The 12844-nt window shown below is 39.3% G+C and overlaps 1 protein-coding gene across 4 annotated transcripts in view; it reads right to left on the reverse strand.

Annotated features, from left to right (window-relative positions):
* Positions 1 to 12844, reverse strand: part of PATJ (PATJ crumbs cell polarity complex component) — a 157772-nt gene that overhangs the window by 91795 nt on the left and 53133 nt on the right. For all 4 annotated transcript variants that reach the window (XM_063343079.1, XM_063343083.1, XM_063343080.1 and 1 more), the window contains 8 exons: positions 12266 to 12385; positions 8951 to 9319; positions 7710 to 7830; positions 6472 to 6628; positions 5106 to 5177; positions 4052 to 4229; positions 3027 to 3137; positions 1509 to 1586 (listed from right to left, as the gene is read on the reverse strand). In XM_063343079.1, coding sequence (XP_063199149.1) covers positions 1509 to 1586; positions 3027 to 3137; positions 4052 to 4229; positions 5106 to 5177; positions 6472 to 6628; positions 7710 to 7830; positions 8951 to 9319; positions 12266 to 12385 — 1206 coding nt within the window. The remainder of the gene's footprint in view (positions 1 to 1508; positions 1587 to 3026; positions 3138 to 4051; positions 4230 to 5105; positions 5178 to 6471; positions 6629 to 7709; positions 7831 to 8950; positions 9320 to 12265; positions 12386 to 12844) is intronic.

Below are 12844 nucleotides of genomic sequence, written 5' to 3' on the forward strand. Positions count from 1 at the left end.
AAGTGGTTATTTTTAAACAAGCAGATCAATAGAGGAGGATAAACAGCAACAAATCAGAGAAGACTTTCAGCATTGAAAAGATAATTCATCATCCAGGAAAAGGGAGATTTTCCAGCTGGACGTGGCTGCTTTCAAACCAAACTCTTTTGTGACACTTTGAAGATTGGACTAGAAATATCCCTGATTCCCCATAGGGCCATGGACTAGTAATCCACTAATAGCAACTCTTTCCAACTCAGAGATGCCCCTACTGTAGCGCAGTGTGACTGCTTTGTGAATCAATGTTCAAAGCTAAAAGGGAGCTACATATTTATGCACTGAAGCTCTTCTATATTCCACCCACCCGTTTACAGCACCAATAGATGAAAAGGGTTTGCAAAAGATTAGGCTCCCTCTTTAACCTCGGAATGCTACAGAATGCAACACGCTGGAGTCCTAGAGATTAAAGGCAGCACATTGCAAGAGGATGAGTGCTTTTGAGATTAGAAATATAGATAACAAAACCAAGAAAAGGGGATTGTAACTGCTTCATTATAAGTATTATGCTCTGGCATGAAAGCATGACTTCAACACCTTTCGCGATTTTTTTGAATAACTGAGCCTCATAGCTTCTGTATCTGACAGCATCCGAAAGGAGCCTTACGAAAACATTTGGAGGCAAGAGGGCCTTCTCAGTTATCCACCGCACACCGGACCACTGAGTAGGATCAAATGAAAAATTCATCGGTTTTGTAGTCAGCGTGTTAAGCTGCATCGGGCAACAGTTATTGTCTGCACTAATTCTGTCTCTGCTTCTCCAGTTCTGGCACCCTCAAAGTACCTGACCTACGCTCATCAGTCAGCACAGTTCTCCCAGCAAAATACCTAGGCCATTAGAGCAATCTGGCTGGGAACGCAAAATTAAATTTTTCCCTTATTGCAGCGATTAAAAAAAAAAAAAAAAAAATCCACTGGGTTAGACCAAACAGATTTTTTTTCTCTTTTAAATCTGCTGTGAAGTTGCTTGAAAGTTACTGTGCAGTAATTGCTTCACAATTAGCTGGCCAGCTACAGATCACTGGTCATTTCCTTGTTTTACACAGCAATGGGAAACATAGGAGACTGAGCGGATTTAATTATCCTATAACATGATTTTACTGAATTTCAGCCAGTCTCACATTAAGGATATCATTTGTGTACATGTTCTTATTTCTCTGTTTCCACTGAACAAAGAGAATCAATTTGTCTCTGCGTGGAGCAAAGCAGGTACTTCCAGAAAGATGCCAGTGAAGAGCTGCAGTAAGTACAGGGTTTCAGCACCCAGGGGAGACCCACAGAACATCTGTCAGAAACCTGCCTCCTATTTGGCACAAATTTGGCAAAAATTACATGAATCAAAGATATTTCAACAAAACACTTCAAATTTAATTTCAGACTTCAGAGGGGGGGCTTCTCAGAGAGTTATAATGCATGCTATTATACCATTTGATTTAGTAAAATTTGGGTATAGCACTGAGTGGAATAAATACCTTTTCACTCTTATTTTCTTTGTCTGCACCTTGATCTTTGCTGACTTTGATTCCCTTCGGCTGTATGGCAGAAACTCCCTGAAAAACAATGCACATATTACACGCATTAGAAAAGAGCATTATAGCCACAAAACAAACATCCAAAATTTAGGTACTGCCAACAATAAAGCTACCCAGTGCACTCTTCATTTTGCTCCATGTAGAAGGGCACTGCAGTGCAGTCTTTAAATTACATTCTTTTACCCAATTTACAAATATTCTCAACTCTTTTTAGTGCGCACCGATATCTAGCCTCATCTTTTCATTCAATAGAACATTACTCCGAAGTCAACAATATGGATGCACATCCTTGATACAGAGCTCACTATGGGCTCCTGAAGTGTCAGTTCGTATTTATTCAGATAAAGACCAGTGTCCACGCACACAGACACCTTATAAAAGACACACATTTTGCCTCCACGTGATATTTCTCTTTGCTGCTCTTTATTCTTTCAAAATGTAATATATTCCCACTCTCCTGACAGCACTTTATTTTGGTGAATGGAGTTGGGACTGCGCAGTGCTGCTGAAAATCTGTGAATGTCCCGTTTCCTACAGCCCACAGTTGAAAGCAACTTGAATTTCAAGTTATCCGTCTTTCCCTTGAGCTCTCTAGACTGGCTAGGAAAGTAAGGGTCAGAGATACAGCCGAACACTTGAATGTTCTGACAGGTTTTTCGTATCTTTTCTGTGAAAAAGCTGATAGAGAAAGGGAGCCAACTCAGTTACCATCACTGTGATTTTTGCCATCACTGCTTGAGCGCCTTCCCAGCACAGCTACTGAAAGTCTTAATAGATTTTGAAAGACTCCCTGGAGCACGGGAAAAATAATGGACGCAGTTGTGCCAGATTCGACTACAGTTGTCCAAAAGGTCTCCTCAGGTCTATTCATCCACCAAAATTCTCAATTAAATTGTCAGATTATACCAAAAGTACATAAAAGTCTTGGGGGGGTTGTGGGTACTCCAAGGCAGACAGAATTGTGCGCCTTTTCTTACTAAGGTATTAAAAGGTTTCTTGCCTTGGCCTTGCAGATGAGGAGGCATCTAAATCTCTTGAAATTTAACTTGCTCCCAAATAGCTACTTCAGGTCCCTTTGGTGACATATTTTACACAGAGTTGCTAGTGTGAAGCTGGCTAATTTTAATTACGCTTTTGTTCATTTGGATAACAGATTGTATTTTTAGGTTATGAAATATGAACAAATTAAAACACACAGGGGCAGACTCAGTTACACAGGTGTGAGGACTGAATTAACACCTAGTCAACAGATTTACATCTACTTGATTTACATCAGAGAAACAAGGTTTCAAATCAGGCCAGACAAGTAATCAATCAATCGCATGGTCTATAAGCGGAAACTCTGGCAGAAAGGAGGGACACAAAAATTGATGGAACTTGCTGGAAGAAATCTAGCCAAGTTTAAAATGAGTATTAAACTTTTATTAAGTTTTGGAATGAAAATAGATATAAACTTACTTTTGGTACGTTAGACAAAGCCTGAACCACAAACACGACAGGATTTCCCGCATTCTTGATAGCTTCTACTGCTTCCTCGTGTGTGGCGTTTTGTAGGTCTACCCCAGAAACCTAACAAACAATGTTTATTTTTATTATTTAGCTTGGTTTTTGGCACAGAGTCATTACAAGAGATCCCAAACATTCGCAGAAGATTTAGCGTATCTGAGGAAGGTACCAAAAGCAGTCAAGAGAAATTATTTTTAAAGTATATTTCCATGATGGTTTAAGGAAAAGTATGTTACTTGGTATTCATAATTAAAAGATGGCCATATGTTTCCTACAGCAATCCTTCTGGATAAAAACATAAGGAATAAGATTGTCAGAGAATGCTAAATATGATGGTAGGTATAATACAACTCTCTCAGATTTTACCTGTTTGTGAACTAAACCCGGTTTGAAACAATTTTTCCAAACTTCACACACAACCCTAGAGCACGTCCAAGAAGGGCATTATCAGCTTGGGAACCCACATTCAGTAGAATTCACTTGGAGAAAAACGAATACAAAACCAACACAGAGCCAGAGATGAGAGCCAGGAATGGCTTCCTCCCCTACGGCACCTGCCAGAATCAAGGATTTCCCCCAAACAGTAGTTAGTCAGACTGTTAACTATTCCGAATTAACACACACAAAATAACAGACCAAATTTCAGCATGAAATTGGTTCTTCTATATATTATAACTTATTACGGTATGCTATAACTTATTACTCATTTATACGGGAAGGCGGCACTCTCATTTTTTTCATTTCCCATCAGATACCAGGATCTATCTTTTCTTAAATATAGAGGAGAATGTTAAAAGAACTCCACAGTCAGACCTTAAAAAAGAAAAGACGACATCAGGGGTTTCTTTCGGTTTTCAAAACACAGTGTCGTCAATACTTCATGAAGCGGTGGCACTATTTTGTCCCTCCCTCCTCCCAAAGCTGTTTGAGTCAATCTTTGTTTCTTAGAATGAAAAGGTAAGTTTATCTGCATTTACCTCAAGTATTTTATCTCCAGTTTTTAAAGCCCTTGTTCTTCCTGCTGGGCTGTCTTCCAAAACTTGTTTGATAAAGATCCCTTTAAGTTCTTCTCCATTCTTCAGGCGCTTTATGACAGTTTGTCCACCAACAATACTGATTCCAAGAGACACGTGAGGGTCTCTAAAGATCTCAACACTGAAAAAATACACGCGGTAGTTTAACAGCTTGAAAGAGTTTTTTAAACTATAAATGCAAAGCTTTAAATAAATGTAAGCGTCTAGTCTTTCAAGAAGATTTAATAGAGTAAAGGGATGAGAGCATTCTTAGGCTTCTGGCTTTAACAGAGGTGGCTTTTTACCCTCAGTAGACCTCACCCGAAAAAAAAGAACAAAATTCTGCTGCCAACCCATGCCCACTGCTCTTCCAAATAGGCTTTTATTTCAGAGAAAGTCACAGTAAAACAGGCAGGTCTTCAAGTAAAGGCTCATCCTCTTTCAGTTTGAGCAAATTGTCTGGAAATGGCAAATACTACAATAGTATTAGCTAGGTAAATAATAAAACAAAGTGTCTCACACAATTTTCTGAGCACTGACTTCGGTGTATCAGATACGTATCAATCAGCTTAAGCAGGAATTTTCTGATCCTATTTTACTGAGGACCATAAAAACAATTCACCTAAAAATGTTAACAATACAACAAGGATGTGGCTAAAACTTGGCTGGGCAATTCGGAGTTCTGCCATCAAGTTGAGCAGAGAACCCACGGAAAAGGAGACAGCAGCACCATGTGCATTGTTCACACCTAATAGTTATTAAATGAGCAAGAACTTGTAGGTCATCCACAACGTAAACCCGCCAAGCTTTCCCAAGTCAGCTGTATAAACAGAAGGCATAATTCTGTTGAACATCTGTTAAAAATTCAGTGTATCTAAGAAAGCCCAAGGTACACAAGTACCTTAAAGTTACTGGCAGAGGAGGGAAAAAAAAAACCAACATGAGAACTAATCGGGCTAAAGAAAAAAAAAAAGTCATAAGGTAAATGGGAAGAAATCACGTAATCATATGAACATACGTCCGTGGTGGTCCCCAGTGGCTGAAGTTTGGAGTTTCTTCTCCTTCTCCTTCTTCTCTCTCAGGTAATTCGCTAATTGGGGACAGAGGGAGGGGAGGAATAAAAAAAAAAAAAAAATGAAAAAGGCATCACACATGCCAGGTCACAATTCCTTGCATATTTTGTGTCTGGCAGTGAGACAGCAACGCCTTCGCACTCTGTCCAGTTCAAACCAAATGTGCAGAGTCAACAGACTAGACAGGAATTTTTGTATTTAGGTTTAAATGTACTTAAGGAATGCTCCAGAAGTAAACATGATGGGCAGACCAAATTTATAAGCTGCTCTGCGATATACAAATCCGCACTGCATTTCCTCATTTGAAATGACTATTTAAGCAATTAACATTTACTTTCTGATAAATATGCCGTGATTCTTACAGAGGGATATAAACATGATAAAACCAGTCTAGCTGACCAGAAAGCACATCACGATGCAACCGGGAGAACGGATCCGGTCTGTTCCATCAAACACCCCAGAACAGGGTGTTAATTAAACTTCCGTACTATATGTGACTCACCAATTCACAGAATAGGAACAGAAGTGTGGAATTGCATGCTCCCACAGAAAGGCTGAAACAATACATCCTTGCACACATTTTTCTGTAGATCCTGAGAGCTGTAAACGCTACTCTTAAACGGCAAAAAGGAAGTAGGATGTTGTGCTGGAGAAATAATCCCCTCACCTTGTTGCTGAGCTGCGTTCCCTCTGAGGGAAGATTACAGATTAATTAGGGAAGTACTGAGGACTTGAATCAACAGGCCCCAACAGCAGATCCACTACACACTCACCCAAAACTGGTGGGGAAAGAATGGGGCACTTGGCAGGTGTGGCAAATATCTACAACCAGTGCCAGCTCGAGGTTTCTCAGCGCCGCTGGCAAGGCTAAAACTTCCTGCATAGGCCTGAGAGCCATGGCTGAACTGGTCTTCCCAAAAGGAAGAACAAAGGAAAGGAAAAACCAAGAGGACAGAGCTATGATAAGGAGCTAAGCGGAGAGCTCCTTAAGCAACTAACGACCAATGCTGCTGGTAAAGCCTACACCCCTCTCCTCCGGGCCACATTCCCTCACTGTGGAGTAAGTGAAGCCGATGGCAGAGCCATTCGCACTTTTCTGTCCCACTACTCAGGGGAGGGAATGGGGGAAGTAAAGATTCAATAAGGTTGTAAGGCAGAATTCAGCTCCTTGGGCAAAAGTCGTAGAACGGGGCATCTATGTACGCCTTACTGTTTCACACACCTTTTGATGGTTCGCCAGCTAAGCACAGCAAGAAGATAGTTAAGATCTTTAATTGAAAATCTTCAAAAAACTGCAGTCTTTCTCCATACCTGCACAACGTTGTTCTAGGCTGAGATAAGGTGGTTACTCTCCCAGACTCCATGTCCTTGGAATAAACATAATCCTCCCCTTTTAGTTCTTCCTTTTCAATAGCTTCCAGATCAACATCAAGCCCAGGTCCTTTAGAGTCAAGCTGAAGCTTTGTACCTGAAGAAGAAAAGGTGTAGATGTGAACTTTTGCTTCCTCTGTCCCGACATCTACCAGTTATCACCCTTGGAAACAGACTCCTTAGCTCACCATGTTCCAAATGTGGATGTTGTGTGATGATCGAGAGACTCAGAGACACAAAACATTTATTTCTGAAGGAAATGTAAACCACACTAAACACTCTTTTATAGCAGCTTGGTTCTGATGTACATACAGTCAAGTGATAACAGGAAACGGTAAATCTTTGCGGAACTGAGATACGCTCAGGTACAACTTACACAACAGACGCTCCTCACAAAAACACATGATTAGAAGTCGTGAATCCAACCTTTATGCAAAGCCCTGCTCCAGCACAGAACCCCATCCCGCTGAGGAAGACTGTTATCATTTTGGTGACATAAGTACCAACGTTAATTGAACCTTGCAAGTCTCATCAGTCTGCCACTGTAGCTTACACAGTCTCTGCTGTACAAGATGCAGGTGACAAAGAAATGAAAGAACCCAACTTCTGTCTCTCAACCAGTGAGTGCTATCTCAGGCAGGTTGATAAATTTATTTCCCTGATGAACTATCACATTCTCATCATCCATCTCTGGCCATCTGACAAGGAGAAGCTTTGCTCCTGAGCACAGATTACAGAACCAAGATAGGGGGCAATTATCTACCCAGAGTTCACCTGCAAATTTTGTTTGTGGTAAAGTTACCTCCTGAGCTGGTCACATTTTTTTTTAAATGCAAAAAAAAAAATCAGCAGTCGAAAGGGACTCAAACAAGTATCTGACGAAAATTACAGGCATGAGCTATTTTACTTACTCATGGAGTCCTACTGCGGACGTTAACTACACAGAAGAAAGTGATTCTCCACAGCAGCCACTTCCAATATCAACTGTGACAACTGTAAGTGAAGATTCGGAGGAGGAAGCAAGATCATGAAGCTGAAACCTATTCAAAGCCAGACTCTCTTAAGCCTGCAGAAGTCTTCATTTGAATATTTTATCATTTGAATAAATCTGTGTTTTGGTATAAAATTTAAGTTTGTAAATATGAAATTATAAAATAAAGAAAAAACTTTTTACAAACCTAAATCCATCTTGTTTTTTGCTCCTGACTGGGTAGTTTCAGTATCAAATATGTCTTTTGGGTATCCATTGTGTGCTGTGGTTCCAGAAAATAGTGAATTTATACCAGCATTTTCTTCACACTTCACAGAGGAGAAAAAAAAAAGTAATTAAAGTTAGAAAGCAAATACAGGGGTATTTGACATGAGCATTGATTTTTACAGCAAACATTCATTTTCTCAACTACATTCATATTTATTCAGATAACTATGAAATACTAACTGCTTATTTATGCACTATATTAAGAAGAGGCATGAAAAATGTTACATGCAATTGCAATTTAAAGCAACTGTATCTTTCTACTTGCCTGTAATCCAGACAAGCAGTTCTTTACTCTTGCTCATTTTCTGGTTTTAAGTAGCGAATGTATAAATTTAATATTGTGCACTCTGGTGTAAACCTGTCACTAGAAACTGCATTGTAGCCTGTTTATGTACATAATACATAAGGAGACAAGCCAAACAAAACCTGAAATTCTCTGTGGCTGTAACATTAAATCCTTTTCCACTTCAGTTTTTTCATATAAAAGCGTACTTCTCAGGAGCTGGTGCATGGAAGGCTGGTATTATCATTTTTTTGTTTGGCAAGTGAATGAACAAAGACTCAGAAAAAAGTATTTCTCAGAATACTTGAGGAGGACACATAAATAAGAGTTTTGCAATTTACCTGACGCTCCGTCTCCTCCTACTCCTTCATCCACCAGTATGCTTGTTACATTGCTTCTGCCATATCATTTTTTGATCGACTGCACTATCATCTGGCTCGAGGAACTGATTTGGATTAAAAATAATGAGGAAAAGAGGGAGCTCCTTTCACTGACATTGCTGCTGAGGCCCCTGGACTATTAAAACCGTAAACTAACATTCTGCTACAGCTAACATGCACCATGTTAGTACAGCTTGCAAAAAAGAACGGAGCCCACAGATCAGAGGTGGGAAAGAAGACGCAGGTACAGGATGCCTGTAAATACACCAGCCACAGCACGTACCTCACTGGAGGAGCTAAATACACAGACACCAAGTAACCGAACGAACCTTCCAAAATGTACAAAAGGGTAGACTTGTGTCCGTTAGAGGTCCTCAGATCTCATCTAGTAATTACAACACCAGAAAGACTCCTTACAGAGTTTAGGCCTGGAGTTTGCCTTAAGGTATGGGTCCCATGGCGAGGGTACAGCACTGACACCGACACAGCATCCCTTACCATTTGATCTTTAGTGAACCGATATTCCAGGGACTGTTTTGGGCTTAGGTTAACACCGGATCTCAAGTCTTGTGTTTCAGTAGTCTCGAGTTGCTTTGCCCATCGCTCTGTATCGAGGTTCCTCTCTGAAGATGTCTTCTCTCCAGTGGATGCATTATATTTCAGGAAGTCTGAATCTTCTTCATACTCATCATCCACCAACATTTCCCGTTCTTCATCCATTTCTTCTGTCCTGGGTTTCAGAAATTCATGCATCTCCCATGACTCCTCATACTTACTGTCATTTTGAGAAAGCTGAAACGACCTTCCCAAGTCCAAACTTGGTTCATCAACAAGTTCTTCTTTAAAAGGTGTTTCATCTCTGAAACCCTGCATAAAACATTACAGGAATAGAGATTTTACATTATGTTTCTTGCTCACTCCTTTAAGACTATGTTTTATGTTAGGCCCATATTAAAAGTACAGACTGATTTTTAAAGGGAATATCTTCTACATTTTGCACTTCCTAAAAGAAAATACACTCTCTGACTTATGATTTTAAGACCAAATGTAGACACTGCATTTTATTTTTTAATATAAAGAGATTCAAGTTGCACAGCTTAGATATTCCTGCAGCCGTTTAGAATAACCAACCTGGACTGAAGTTAGGGAATGAGAATTATTAAATAACACAAAAAACCTACAGGAAAAAGTATATATAAATCCAGCTAAACTATCCCTGACCAGACTTATCTGCTATTGCTTTATAAATGCATGTACATTTCTCACAATACCACCAGCTAAACAAAAACCAGCCTGAGTTTGCTTATGCAAAAGTATCAACGTTAAAAAAAAAAACCCACAAACAAAACCCCCTAAACCAAAAGCCACACTCATTTGTCCCTCCCTTGGGTATTCCATACAATATTTTAACCTGCAAGAGAGGTGAAATGGATGACCCACATCCTTAAAAAAAGAAAAGAAAAGGAAAAAAAGACATAATTGACTGCTCATTATCTAATACCCTTACTGTTTTAAAGGGAACTTTCTGCTGAATTCAAACCACAGAACAAGAAACTGGAAAAAAAAAAACAAAGCGAAAAGAAAAGGTATTAAAACCCACTCTGAAAGATCTCGCTCAACAGTTCTTTTTCTGGGATTTGTCGCGTGCCTCCCCAATTTCCAGTGCTCCATGTTTTGCCTAAACCAAATGGGGCGCTCATGGAGCGAGTCTGCACAGGCGTCTCTGAAATTTTACGCCTTGCACCGCTACCAGAAAGCTCGCCACACACAGAAAGCTTTTCCTCCCTTTTCTTCAGGCCACCAAGGATGTGTGCCCAAACCCCATCTTCAAGGCACCGAAACCCCAAACACCCAAACCAATCTACAGATTCAGGGGTCCTCAGTCAAAATGTTTTTGTTTCTGCTCCCTGCCCCTTCCCAGACTCCCCAAGGTACTTCGCTATTCATGACCTTTAGTGTCAGAATCCTGTTTTGTCAGGTTTGTACAAATGCAGAAGAAAAAAAACCCCAGATGCTGCCAAAATGTTCGCACAGTTCAAATGAGAGGCAGGAGAGAAAACAAGAGACAGGCGAGAGCATAAGGAAACAATGCAGTAATTCTAGCTGGCATGAAAGCAGAACATTAGCAATCCAGAAATGAGCATATTTTTCATAAGCATTAAATATTCCTTTAATCTACTTGACCTGTGTACCTCAATCTCAAAAAATACCCAGTCTGAAGAGATTCTAATTCTCTTCATCTCTACTTCATTGCGTTTCACTTCACTGCTGCAGCATCATTCTCCAAGCCCTTCTGGAAGAGGCACCAACTTCATCGCTGTATAAAACAGTTGACTTAGCTCAGAACCACCCAGCAGTTTGTATTACCATCTCCTGATACCGCGCTTAGGTGTGTATAATCACAGGCTGCTGCACTGCAGTAGCAGACGCTACCAATGGAACAGGGAATACTGCAAACATGACAGTAAAGTCTACTGTTGTAGCATATAAAAATCTTCAAGTTCTTTTTTTTGTTTTTTTTTAAATTCAGCTTTGTCAGCACTATGCTAGTGTGTAAAAGTGGAAGCCATCACGACACACCACTCTTGGCTCTTAGATGAGCAGGTAAGATAATAAATGGATGGAAATTTTATACTATTGCTCTAAGCTACTACCACTGCTTTCATACATAAGCTAAAACAAAATACAAGCAAATACTTTTGCATGTATTTTGTACAAATTGATCATTCCAGTTCCTATATTCAGAAGGACTTTAAGATAAAATACTTAAAAGTACTTAATAATGTTAGTTTTACTTAGGAAGCAGAGAAACAATCTGCTTCTGAAGCAGATTGCATACGAACAATGCACCTGAATTTATGCCTGAAGCAGGTGCATAAGAACCCTTCTTATGCACCTGGAAAACAACAAACTCCATTTTACATCGTGAAAATCAGTAAATATCATGTCCAAGCTAATTTCTACATAGTTTACCTACATCTATCCTGTAATATTGCTTCTTTTGGTGGATCTAATACACCATTTCAGCCTTAAGGATATATTTGCATCCAGAGACAGGCAGGCATGTTTTGCAACGAGAAAAATCTATTATTTACTTTTATTACTGTGTTGCAGTTCTGGATGATCCTTTATCTATTGTCTTTTATGGTCTAAAAAGAATGCATTTATCAACGTGAATTAATAAAAAATTTGCAAAGCAATTGAGAACAGACGAAAATTCAAAAATATCCATATCTCTCACTCTACACAGGTCAGCATTGCACTAGTATGGCCTATTACCCTGGTATCCGAGTTTCTCACTACCTTTAGTGCTTCATCCTCTCGCAATAAACAGAATTATTTCTCAGAAAATAAGAGGAGAATTGAGGAAGAGAGGAAAGAAATCACTCAAGACCAAGAAGAAGAAGAGATTTCAAGCTTGCCTTATACACTAGACTACTTTTTTGTTCCGCTTCATTATAATAAAAAGTGTTCTGCCTCCATACCTGACTTTCTTTGCAAAGCTGAACCAACTACTTACAATGACTATATAACTTAGCGTTCCTATTTCATATCCAAGGTAACCCGAGGTATTTTAATGACATAGTAAATTCGATAAGGCAGTCTGGGAATTGCATTGTGCTACACACATGCTTACTGGTCACAATACAATTAAAATACAGTTAGCTGTTAAGAGTCTTTTTCTGAGGGAATCCAGCCTGAAGTCTATCCGATACTTAAGTCCTACCTGAAAGACATACTATTTTTTTTTACTTTAAAATGTCATTTCCTGCCTGTATTAACTTAAGCTGAACCAAAAGAGAAATCAAATACCTGTGGTGCTTCAAGTATTATTGAGAAATTAATATTATCTACTGGTTCTGGAGATCCAGGGCTGGTTTTAATGTTGCTGGAATCCACACTCTGCACGGTCTCCTCCTCTTTGCTTTCTGCCTAAGAAAGGCAATCAAAATGACGAGTCAGGAAAACAAACAAAAAAAATTCCCACGTTTTTCAATAAACTAAAAAGGAACTAGCCATTAGAAAAGAGATGGGAAAAAGTTACAGGTTCATAAAAAAGTCATAAATGGAGGAGACAAAGACAACAGCTTTCATTCTTTAAGATATCAGTACAGATACAGTAAAAAAATAAAGAGATGTGTAGGAAAGACAAACAAATACAAGGATATGAACAATGAAATATCACTTTTTAGAAAAGGAAAGAATATATTTAACAGCCTTCCTACGTTCCTAATTCACCACTCCTCTACCAGTTTGAATTACAAGCACTTTCTATTAGACGGTGCTTTACTTTAATTAATTTTGCCTCTGTGCCCTTGAACAATACTGCAGTGTTCTCAAGTAAACTACTGTCTGTTCCAAAGCCCCGATTCTAGAAAAAGGAAATTCTAC

Source organism: Chroicocephalus ridibundus, chromosome 8, assembly GCF_963924245.1.
Source record: "Chroicocephalus ridibundus chromosome 8, bChrRid1.1, whole genome shotgun sequence".
Classification (NCBI taxonomy): Eukaryota; Metazoa; Chordata; class Aves; order Charadriiformes; family Laridae; genus Chroicocephalus; species Chroicocephalus ridibundus.